At 41.1% G+C, this 11,878-nt stretch overlaps 1 protein-coding gene and 1 long non-coding RNA gene across 3 annotated transcripts in view; one reads left to right on the top strand and one right to left on the bottom strand.

Moving 5' to 3' along the window:
- Positions 1-1,899: 1,899 nt before the first annotated feature.
- On the bottom strand, positions 1,900-9,524 carry LOC132538096 (uncharacterized). Its single transcript, XR_009549502.1, has 3 exons — positions 9,392-9,524; positions 9,045-9,178; positions 1,900-2,622 (listed from the first exon to the last, which is right to left on the bottom strand). It is a non-coding gene; the product is annotated as an uncharacterized LOC132538096 (long non-coding RNA).
- Positions 9,458-11,878, top strand: part of MRPS18A (mitochondrial ribosomal protein S18A) — a 23,541-nt gene continuing 21,120 nt past the window's right edge. For both annotated transcript variants that reach the window (XM_007530409.3, XM_060189835.1), the window contains exon 1: positions 9,458-9,587. In XM_007530409.3, coding sequence (XP_007530471.1) covers positions 9,476-9,587 — 112 coding nt within the window. In that variant the 5' untranslated portion in view covers positions 9,458-9,475. The remainder of the gene's footprint in view (positions 9,588-11,878) is intronic.

Here is an 11,878-nt window from a genome sequence, read left to right as displayed (position 1 = left end):
GAGTGAAATAAGTCAGAAACAGAAGGATGAATATGGGATGATCTCACTCTCAGGCAGAAGTTGAAAAACAAGATCAGAAAAGAAAACACAAGTAGAACCTGAAATGGAATTGGCATATTGCCCCCAAGTAAAAGACTCTGGGGTGAGTGGGTGGGGAGAATACAGGTCCATGGAGGACGATAAATGACATAGTGGGGGTTGTATTGTTAAATGGGAATCTGGGAAATGTTATGCATATACAAACTATTGTATTTACTGTTGAATGTAAAACATTAATTCCCCAATAAAGAAATAATTTTTTTTTAAAAAAGAAAAAAAAATACTGGGGTCACTCCAGGAACCCACTGAGCCACAGTTGAAAGCAAACACGTGTGGCTCATGAACAAAGAGAGTTTTAAAAAGAAATTCTTGGGGCTGAAAGTCTGTACCTACTCAGGAGAGGCTGGTACCAGTCCGGCAGTCTACCAATTGAAGTATCACCTCCAGCTTGAGTTTTGTCAACAAAAAATGCCAATCTGCACAGAGGAGATAGCACAATGGCTACGCAAAAGACTTTCCTGCTTGAGACTAAAAAGTCCCAGGTTCAATCCCCAGCTCCACCATAAGCCAGAACTGGGCATCACTCTGGTGGGGAAAAAAATTACTAACTGGGGGTCAGGCGGTAGTGCAGTGGGTTAAGTGCACATGGCACAAAGCGCAAGGACCACAGAAGGATCCCAGTTCCAGCCCTTGGCTCCCCACCTGTAGGAGAGTCACTTCACAGGCGGTGAAGCAGGTCTGCAGGTGTCTTTCTCTACCCCTCTCTGTCTTCCCATCGTCTCTAAATTTCTCTCTGTCCTATCCAACAATAATGATATCAATAACAACAATAATAATAACCACAACAATGATAAAAAAAATTACCAACTATAGTGGTCCAGGAGGTAGCACAGTGGCTAAGGCACTAGATTCTCAAGCATTAAGTATTGAGTTCAATCCCCAGCAGCACATGTACCAGAGTGATGTCTGGTTCTTTCTCTCTCCTCCTGTCTTTCTCATTAATAAATAAAGAACAGTTTTTTAAAAAATTACCAACTATTGGGAGTCGGGTAGTAGCGCAGCGGGTTAAGCACATGTGGCGCAAAGTGCAAGGACCAGCGTTAAGATCCCGGTTCAAGCCCCAGCTCCCCACCTGCAGGGGAGTTGCTTCACAGGCAGTGAAGCAGGTCTGCAGGTGTCTGTCTTTCTCTCCCCTTCTCTGTCTTCCCCTCCTCTCTCCATTTCTCTCTGTCCTATCCAACAACAATGACATCAATAACTACAACAACTAAAAAAAAAACTACCAACTATAAAGGAAAAGGCCTGATTAATTATTCTATCTGACCTAACTGCTCCTCAAAAGCACACTATAAAAGAATGAGAGAAAGCCTACAGAGAGGGAGATATTTGCAGAGCATCAATCCAACAAAAGACAAATATCCAGAACATGTAAAAAGCATCCACAAATCAGTAAGAAAAAAGACAGGGAACCCAATATAAGATGGACTAAACATGAGAACAGATATTTTACAAAAGAAAACATCTAAATGGTTTATAATCATATGCAAAATCATCTCTTCATTATGCATCAGAGAAATTTAAATTAAATACACAATAAGGGTGGAGGATATAGCATAATAGTTATGCAAAAAGACACATACACACACTCATATACCCACACCACCATAAGCCAGAGTTGAACAGTACTATGGAAAAAAAAAAAAAAAAGAAAGAAAGAAAGAAAGAAAGAAAGTGAGATCCTATTACATACTTATCAGAATGACCAAGACAAAAAAGTACCAGATGTTAATAAAGAGCAATTAGAACTTTTTTTAAAAGATTTATTTATTTATGAGAAAGAACCAGGGTATCATTGCACATTTGATGCAGGGTATTGAACTCAAGACCTCATGCTTGAGAGTTCAATACTTTCTCTACCTTGGGCTGCTAGTATAACATATTTTCTTTATATATAATATATTTTTCTTTTTCCAAATCATTTGCAACTAAAACTCTTATACACAGCTGATAACAGAGTCAACCAGCACAACTACTATGGAAAACTAGTTGTCAGTATATACTAAAGTTGAATATATATATACATACACATGTAACAAACTTTTAGACACATAATAAAGGTAAAGAGAACTGTGTTCTTATGTTCACCAGTAATCATGTAGATTCTTTTTTTTTTTTTTTTGCCTCCAGGGTTTTTGCTGGGGCTCCGTGCCTGCACCATGAATCCACTGCTCCTGGAGACTTTTTTCCCCCCTTTTTGTTACCTTTGATGTTTTACCATTGTGGTGGTTATTATTATTGTTGTTGTTGTTGATATTGCTGTTGTTTGATAGGACAGAGAAATGGAGAGAGGAGGGAAAGACAGAGAGGGAGAGAAAAAGACACCTGCAGACCTGCTTCACTCCTTGTGAAGCGACCCCCTGCAGGTGAGGAGCCAGGGGCTCAAACCGGGATCCCTATGCTGGTCCTTGACTTTGTGCCATGTCTGCTTAACCCGCTGCACTACCACCCAATTTCCAATTATGTAGATTCTACATTGTAGAAGAGTAATCATCAGAGCACTTCCAACATGAAAGTATCCAAATTCTATAAACAAAAGAAAGAATACACAAATTAGAAGCTAAAGCCAGTGGAATAACATACAGCCATAAAAAATGAATGGATGCCAACTACAAATAATAATATGATGAATCTCACAAACGTGTTATTGATAAGCAGATGAAAACAGTTCTAAAAGATTACATATTATATAACAAACTATAAAGTTTAACACAGAAAAAATAATTTATGGTCCTGAAAGTCAAGACAATGATTACCCATGTAGAAACTATCAGGAAGGGGTTACAAGGGTGTGTTCTGGAGTTCTAGCCATGTTTCATGTGTCCATGTGGACAGTGTATCCTCTTTGAAAAAAATCCATCACGCTGGACACTGATAAACTGTTTACTTGCTTAAATAAATCATCCTGTAATTAAAAAAAAAAAATATATATATATATATATATGTTTTGGGTGGGGGGTAGTACTGTTTGTTTTTCTTAACATTTTTTGTTGTGTTTTTTGGGGGTTTTTATTTACTCCTTTTGTTGCTCTTGTTTTATTGTTATAGTTACTGATGTTATTGTTGTTGGATAGGACAGAGAGAAATGGAGAGAGGAAGGGAAGACAGAGGGGGAGAGAAAGACAGACACCTGCAGACCTGCTTCACCGCCTGTGAAGCAACTCCCCTGCAGGTGGGGAGCCGAGGGCTCGAACTGGCGCTTGGGGCCACCTGAGCTTAACCCGCTGTGCTACCACCTGACTCCATTTGTTTGTTTTGTTTTGTTTATCAGAGCACTGCTAAGCACTGCTAGGGACTGAAACTCAGAATTGTTTTTTTCTATGTAGGAACTAGTAACTGGATTCATAAAAATAAGATACTACAATACAAAGGTTATGCACAAATTCTATTTCATTTTGGCTAAATGGCAATGTTTATCTTTAGATTATGGATTATATTTATTTTCTTTTTACTTTATAATTTCATTTTTCTACAATGATCATGTACTTACCATTGTAGAAAGTACAAGTTATTTTTAAATAAAATTTGATAATAAATTTGGATAAGAATGAAAGAGGGTCAGCATTCAAAACAATTTGGCTCCTTATATTCAAAACAAACCCTGAACAAGAGTCTCTGTTACAGTTCTGGTCTTTACCAGAAGTTGAGAACCTATCAAGAACAGGATGTGGTTCAAGCAGGAAGAGCTCTAGATCATCTGTAAAGAAAGAGTAACAGGGGCAGGCAGTGGCGCACCCAGTTAAGTGCACATAGTACCAAGCCCAGGGACCTGGGTTTGAGCCCCAGATCCCCACCTGTAGTGGGGATGCTTCACAAGCAGCGAAGTAGGTCTGTGGGTTAACTCTACCTTTCTCCCTCCCTGTCTCACCTTCTCCTCTCAATTTCTCTCTGTCCTATCCAATAAAATAAAAAAAGGCCAGTGGAAGCAGTAGATTCTTCGTGCTGGCACTGAGCCTCAGTGATAACACTGGTGGGGAAAAAAAAGAAAAAGAAAAAAAAAAAGAAGGAGAAATTACAGGACAGGGAAAGTCAAGGCTTTTTTTTTTGCTCCTGGCCAGGATACCCATATCTACTCCACACAAAAACTCTAAGCTAGGGGGCTGGGTGGTGGTGCACCAGGTTAAGCACACATAGTGCAAAGGGCAAAGACCTGCGCAAGGATCCCGGTTCGAGCCCCCAGCTCCCCACCTGCAGGGAATGGGGTGTTTCACAAGTGGTGAAGGAGGTCTGCAAGAGTCTTTCTCTCTCCCTCTCTATCTTCCCCTCCCCTCTCAATTTCTCTGTCTTATCCAAAAAAATCAAAAAATGGCCACAGGAACAGTGGATTCATAGTGCAGGCGATAACACTGGAGGCAAAACAAAAACAACCCCCCCAAACTATCCTTTTTTTTTATTTAAGAAAGGATTAATTAACAAAACCATAGGGTAGGAGGGGTACAATTCCACACAATTCCCACCACCCAATCTCCATATCCCACCCCCTCCCCAGTAGCTTTCCCATTCTCTATCCCTCTGGGAGCATGGACCCAGGGTCATTGAGGGTTGCAGAAGGTAGAAGGTCTGGCTTCTGTAATTGCTTCCTCGCTGAACATGGGCGTTGACTGGTCAGTCCATACTCCCAGTCTGCCTCTCTCTTTCCCTAGTAGGGTGGGTCTCTGGGGAAGCTGAGCTCCAAGACACATTGGTGGGGTCTTCAATCCAGGGAAGCCTGGCTGGCATCCTGATGACACCTGGAACCTGGTGGCTGAAAAGAGAGTTAACATACAAAGCCAAACAAATTGTTGAGCAATCATGGACCCAAAGCTTGGAATAGTGGAGAGGAAGTGTTAGGGAGGGTACTCACTGCAAACTCTAGTGTACTTCTGCTTTCTTACTTTGGTGCCATACTCCCCAAACTATCCTTAATCCATGTGTGTATCTTACCCACCAGTACTGATTTTGCTCTTTCTCAAGTTCCCCCTTCTGAGGCCCTGCCTTTGCTAAATGTGCTGTTTTCAGGGTGCTTTGATGGCAAATTGCTCCTGTTCTCATCTATGCCAATGCCACTCATGTCCCCATGCAGCATGCTCTGCCACCTTCTAGACCACCAGACTGGCAGTCTCATGTGAAAGACAGACCCCCCCTCCTTTGTCATTCCTCTTTGTCACAACATGTACTATTTAATGAACCTGCTTTTCCCACCTGACTCAGAGTAAGACAACTTGAAAAATCCCTCATGAGTGTTACGGGGAAGTGGGAAAGACTATCTTAACCATTGTGTGGAAGAATTGAGAGTATTCCTGCCTTATGTGCCTCCAGTGGAAAATCTTAGATGTCCTGCAAATCCAAGAGCAAAAATTGGGCGGCTCTTATTTCTTTCTTTTTTCCTACATGAATAGTGGTAGACTGCTGATCCTCCTCCTCCTCCCCCTCCCCCTCCCCTTCCTTTCCCTCCTCCTTCTTTTCAATAGAGGCAGAAATTGAGAGGGGAGGGGGAGATAGAGAGGGAGAAAGAGAGACACATGCAGCCCTGTTTCACAACTTGTGAATCTTCCTCCCTGCAGATGGGGAGCAGGGACTTGAAGCTGGCTTGAAGCACATTCTAGCATGTGTACTCAACCAGGTGTACCACTGCCCAAGCCCCTATCTTTGGGGCTTCTTGGCTGCAAGACCCTACCATGGTTGAATCTTCTTTCTCTCTTTATTTCTTTTCTTCCTTTTATCTTTTTTCCCTTTCTTTTAGACAAAGGGTAAAAGACATGGGGGAGAGAGAGAAGAGAGTCATTATAGCACTGTTCTCCTCTCCTGAAGCTTCCTTCAGGTGCAGATGCTCCCATGTGGAAGCAGGGCCCTCAAGCTTTATGGAGTCCTCAGGTGAAGTAAAGTGTGTACTCTATGTAGCTCTCCCCCCTGCCCCGAAAACTAAGTACAATTGGCTCTATGGGGTGAGCCAACTCCCCACTCCTAGTACTACTAAATTTTCTTATTTGGCCTATCAACTTTACAAAAGCACCTAGTGCAATTGTCATCTCAGTAAATGCTCTATTAATTGGTTTGTGTTTATTGTATAGCTGTACTTTATCTCATCTAATTTTTACAATTGGGCAAACAGATTCTATCCATTCATTCAGCAAGAGTATATGGCACTTTGATATATCAAGCACTGTTTAGTACTGGAGATAAATAAGTGTAAAATAAAAATTTTAAAAATACCCTTGCTTCCTGAAATTTACAGTTTAGTGGAGACACATATTTTAAAATGTAGCAGCCCAGGAAGTGATGCAGTGGATAAAACATTAGTTTCTCAAGAATGAGGACCCCAGTATAACCTCCAGCATCACACTGCCACAGCAATGCTCAATTTTTTTTCTCTCTCTCCCTTTTGTTAATAAATACAAATAAATCTGGAGTAGGGCACCAAAGTAAAAACCCTGGGGTGAGGGTGAGGGTGAGGATGGATATTCAGCTTCCCAGGGCAGCAGGGATGGGGGGTGGGAGTGGGGGTAAGGGTGGGTGGGTGGGATGGGACAGTCTTTTGGTGGTGGGAATTGTGTTTATGTACACTCCCATTAATTTGTAGTCATATAAATCACTATTTAATTAATATGAGAGGGGAAAATTGATTGTATGTCTTTTTAAAGCACAGTCTGAGTCTTTTTAATACATAGGCTAAGTCTTTGATATGTTGACTCTCTCAAAAGCCTAGACCAGGGAGAACAGAAGCAACTGGGGCACAGCTATATACAAATAATGTCAAAGGACATAAATTATGGTGATGTTGTGTAAGATACAGCAAATCCTAACAAAGGGATTTTTCAAAGTTAACCCAATTACCAAATAATGTGATTATAGCAATAACTATCTATTGTCTTCTTGAACCCTAAGACAGCAGGAACCTCACATTTCCACTATAGAGCATATATTTCCCCCAGTCCTGGAATCTCTAGGGTGGGGCTCACTTTCCTGCATGCTTCTCTCAATTCATACCAAATGATACTGCATCTGCCGATCCCAACCTAATCAACACAATGAGTTCCACCTCAGCATGCTTCACTTTAGACTGTGTCCAGAGACTTCAGGTGTGGAATGATAACCCTGCAGCTTCATTACTCAGGTGAGACCTTTCCTTTCATAGTATTCTCTAATTCCACTCAGGCGGTTCACCTCCTAACAAAGTCCCAAAACCTAGATATAGACCAGGTCCCATGAAATAGAGCATATGTTCACATGTATCCATAAACTAGGGCAAAATATATACCTGAAAGCAAACATACACAATAGCCTGCAGTGGGTACCCTCCAACACTTCATCTGCATTATTTCAGCCTTTAGGTCCATGATTGTTCAACAATTTGTTTGGCTTTGTATGTTAACTCTCTTTTCAGCCACCAAGTTCCAGCTGCTAGCATGATGCCAACTAGACTTCCCTGGACAGACAACCCCACCAAAAGATTTGCTCCATATTGAAATTATAGTCCACTCACTTTGAGTCCATGGTAATGGACCATAATCAATACTTAAAACTGTAAGACTCTCAGAATTACATATGCCCTACTACAATGCGTATAAAGTCTAGATTTATCATGATAATGGGTTGCTTTAATTATTTTATTCCTGAGGGCTCTTAGATCATTTCTCAAGTAGGCAGAAAATTAAAAGATTGTCTGTTCAACAAATTCCATGATGTAGAGTTGAGGAGTCATAACGTTTTGTAGAGAGCACACTCAGGAATAGTAGGAAGGCACATGTAGCAGATTATTTAACATGAGCGGGATCAAATTTTTCCAACTACTCTTTTGGTATTTCTAATGCAGGTGTTTGTAAGGTAGAACACTGTTTCTAAAAAGGTTGATTTTATAGAATTATAGTTTGCTAGATTTATTTATTTTATGAGAGATTAGAGTATCACTTAATTATGGCATAAGTGCTGCAGAGGAAAGACCCTGGGATTTCAGTCTTGCTAACCCTTTGCTTTACCACTGAGCTGTCTCCCCAACCCTAAAGACTAGCTGAGCTTCCTTTTTTTTTTTTTTTTTTTTAACCAGAGCACTGCTCAGCTCTGGTTTATGGTGGTGTTGGGGGGATTGAACCTGGGACTTTGGAGCCTCAGACATGAGAGTCTTTATGCATAACTATTATACTATCTAGCCCCGCCCAGCTTCCTTTTTTTTCTCTCAGAATTCTTCCTTAACTGCCTTTCTCTGCTCCCGTTTTGTTTTGCATTTGGTTTATTGTTTATATATATATTTTTATCTTTATAGATAAATTTGGCCACTAAAAAAGGAAGGAAGGAAAGGAGAGGGGAGGGAAGGGGAGGAAAAGAAAGGGGAAGGGGAAGAAAGGGGAAGGGAAGGGGGAGAAGGGGAAGAAAGGGGAAGGGGAAGAAAGGGAAAGGGAAGGGGGAGAAGGGGAAGAAAGGGGAAGGGAAGGGGGAGAAGGGGTAGAAAGGGGAAGGGAAGGGGGAGGAGAAGGGGAAACTTCCCTGTGAAAGAAAAGTATGAACTGAGCGCTGGGAAATAAGTGGGATTTATTTAACCAGATGGTCTGTGCTGGGAGATGACACAATGAGTAAGGCATAACTTGGAAACTGAGGTCTTAAATTTGTAATCCCAGGCATCCCATGTGCCAGAGTGACGCTTTTACTATCCCTCTTTACTTTGTATTAATCAATAAATTAAATTTTTAGGAGGAAAAGGGGGAGAAATGGTGGCCAAATTACAAGTAGGCAGAGGAAATACTATGCAAATCTGGAGCCAAAAGCAAATGTTAGGTACCAGAAAGGAAGAGGAGTGGGGCGGATGGGTGAGGGATCCTTTCGACCCCAGAGCTACTTGAAACCTGCTGCTTCAGTTTCTGGCACTTCCGACCTTCCCTAATTAGTTTCTGGCATTTAGGACCTTCCCCAGACACAAGAAGCTGATAATCCACATAGGACTTCCAGCTTTAAAGCTTTCAAGAAATGTGGCGCACCTGGTTAAGCTCAGATGTTACAGTGCTCAAGGACCTGGTTCGAGCCCGAGGTCCCCACCTGCAGGGGGGAAGCTTTGCGAGTGAAGCAGTGTTGCAGGTGTCTGTCTCTCTCCCCCTTCCCTCTCGATTTCTGGCTGTATTTATCCAATAAATAAAGATAATAAAAAATTAAAAAGAAACAGGTGTAATGCGTTCAATTTTATCAAATATTTGAATACTCCGAAGATTAGCAGACAGTAGTTAGAGCACCTAGATCCTAGACCCTCTCAATGAGGCCACCGGCTTTAGACCAAGTCGTGGTTGCAAGGGGTATAGGAGAGGTGGAACACAGCTGGAAGCCCACAAACCTCAGAGCGCCTGATTACAACTACGGCTGCGCGCGCGCTGTCCCGGAAGCGGAAGTATACCAGAGGTCAGCGTTGATTGTCAAGATGGCGGCTCTCGCTATGTTGGTGTCTGGCTGTGGACGACTGCTCCGAGGACTCCTGACGGGCTCATCTGGGACCAGCTGGGCTCGGTGTCCAGCTCGCGGGTTCAGAGAAGGTGAGTCTGGGGTCTCGGCTACCTTCTAGGGTTGAGAAGGGCAGTGGCGATAGTTTCCTCTGACCTCCGCCTCCCCCTTCTCCCTTTCTTGCGCGCTGTTCTGAAACGTTTAGAGAAGCTGGCGCTCCGGGCTTGCCCAAAAGCCCTTTCCGGGCCCGTCGATGTCTCCTGCCTCGGGAGTGTTGGGTACTGGAGAGGCGGTAGGACGCGGAGAAAAACTAGCTTAATTAGTTGTGGCGGAAGAGAAACCGACCGCAGGGTTCAGAAAATTTTTCTGTTAGGGTCTCCATGTTAATTCTCCCTTACGTAGCCTCCCATCCTCCACCTTCTTCATTAAAGAGTCCAGGGCCTTGAGGGAAGGACATCTGGATACTCTCCACAGGACCTCCCATTTCAGTTTCTTAATTGAAAATGCTATGATCTGATTACTGCGTGGCCCGCTAATCCTCTCCAGAGCTGAAAGTTGAAATGGAAAAGCCATTGAAGAGCTGAAACAGGCAAATGGCTGGATGGTGGTTCTGCTTATCATTAATCTTAAATCTGGAAAGACAACCATATTATGTCATTAACTGAGAGTTTACTTAAAGTTAAATGCTTTACTTAAAGCTACCACGGGATTATTGAGAAAGAGGAAATAGTCTTGTTCCTGAGAAATTAGGTTCTAGTGGGCTGATATGAATAAGATAAATGCAGGTTAGCTATTTGCGTGCGTGCCAGATTATAAGGAGATTCTATACCAGAAAAATTGCAGATCTAATTGGGAGTTTTAGTAAGAGAGATGTGGTAGTCTGGGAGATGTCACAATGGATAAAGCACTGGACTCTCAAGCATGAGTTCAATCCCCGACAGCACATGTTCCAGAGTAGTGTCTGGTTCTTTTTCTCCTATCTTTCTCACAAATAAATATTAGATAAATGAGGGATGTGTTTTGAACTGGCTTATGAAAAGATGGACTGTTGCTGAGATTGAAAAGGTCTTTTAGCACAAAGTCTTCCTTTGTGCACAGCTGGAAGCAGGAAAGAATGAGTGATGTGCAAAAATATATATATATATATATGTATATATATATATATATATATATATATGGAAGTATGTAGAGGAAAAGTGGTGTCTTGTCAGAGAGAAACAGAAAAATACAAAAAAAAAAAAAAGGGGGCTTAAGGGGGGAGTGGTGGCACCCCTGGTTAAGCATCCACATTACAAAAAAAGAGGGATCTAGTGAAGAAGTCATATGGCACTTGTCTCAGAAGAGCTCTGCCTTTTGTTTTTATTATTATTAGCACTACTATATTTTAGCTTTTCAAACAATTTCAATAGAATGTTATATAAGGAACCCAATTTGGGGAAATCAGAGATAGTTCATGGAGGAAAAAAAAACAGAAATAGCAAATATATTTGAATAATTTAGCTAAGAAAGGAAGATAGAACATTCGCTAGAAAGAATGACAAAGTCCAGAGATTTTCTGGTTAACATTTGATGAGCTAATTCATTAAAGAAGATACCAAAGAGATCATACAAATGATAGAAAGGACTCAGATAACTTTTTTCATCTATCCCCACACTGTAGAATAGCCATACAGCTATAACATTTTAGGGTAAATTTACATATCCTTTATAAAATTCAAAATTGAAAACACGTTTGCTCTGTTCCCAGAAGATAGAGAGGGGAATTGATTCCTTTTACAAAGAAATAGTTGAGATTGGAATTTTTTTCAGTTTGTAAATTTATGGGCTATGTAACTGGATGGGTCTTTGAAAGTCCTCTCATAAACACTTGGACTGGTAGCTCCGCTTTTTCGCTGTCACATCTTAAAGACTAAATAATTGAGTTGATGGGATTGTATATAGATGAAGTACTATGTTTTGTATTTTTTGTTTTGTCTTGTTTCTTTCCAGAGTACTGCTCAACTTTTGTTTATGGTAATGTAGGAGGATTGAACCTGGCCTCTTTTTGGATAATTTACATACTATCTCCCCTTCCTATTCATTTTAAGATAGGAATGCCTCTAAGTCACTAAATTAAAAAAAGGAACTCTATAAATATTCTCCCTGTTATGTGTTAAGTATATAATGATTGATTTTGACTAATCCCAAGCTAGTATATTTAACTCCCAAATAATACTGCACACAGAATGTAAAGTTTTGAAGCAAGAAGCTAGATGTATTGCTAAAAATATTCAAGTATTCCATATTTCTTTTTTAAATTTTTTTAAGATTTTATTTATTTATTAATGAGAAAGATAGAGAGAAAGAGCCAGACATCACTCTGGCACATGTGCTGCCGGGAATC

The sequence above is a fragment of the Erinaceus europaeus genome, chromosome 4, assembly GCF_950295315.1.
Source record: "Erinaceus europaeus chromosome 4, mEriEur2.1, whole genome shotgun sequence".
NCBI classification, from domain to species: Eukaryota; Metazoa; Chordata; class Mammalia; order Eulipotyphla; family Erinaceidae; genus Erinaceus; species Erinaceus europaeus.
Note: the sequence above shows the minus strand (reverse complement) of the source record. Positions and strands in the feature narration are given on the sequence as shown.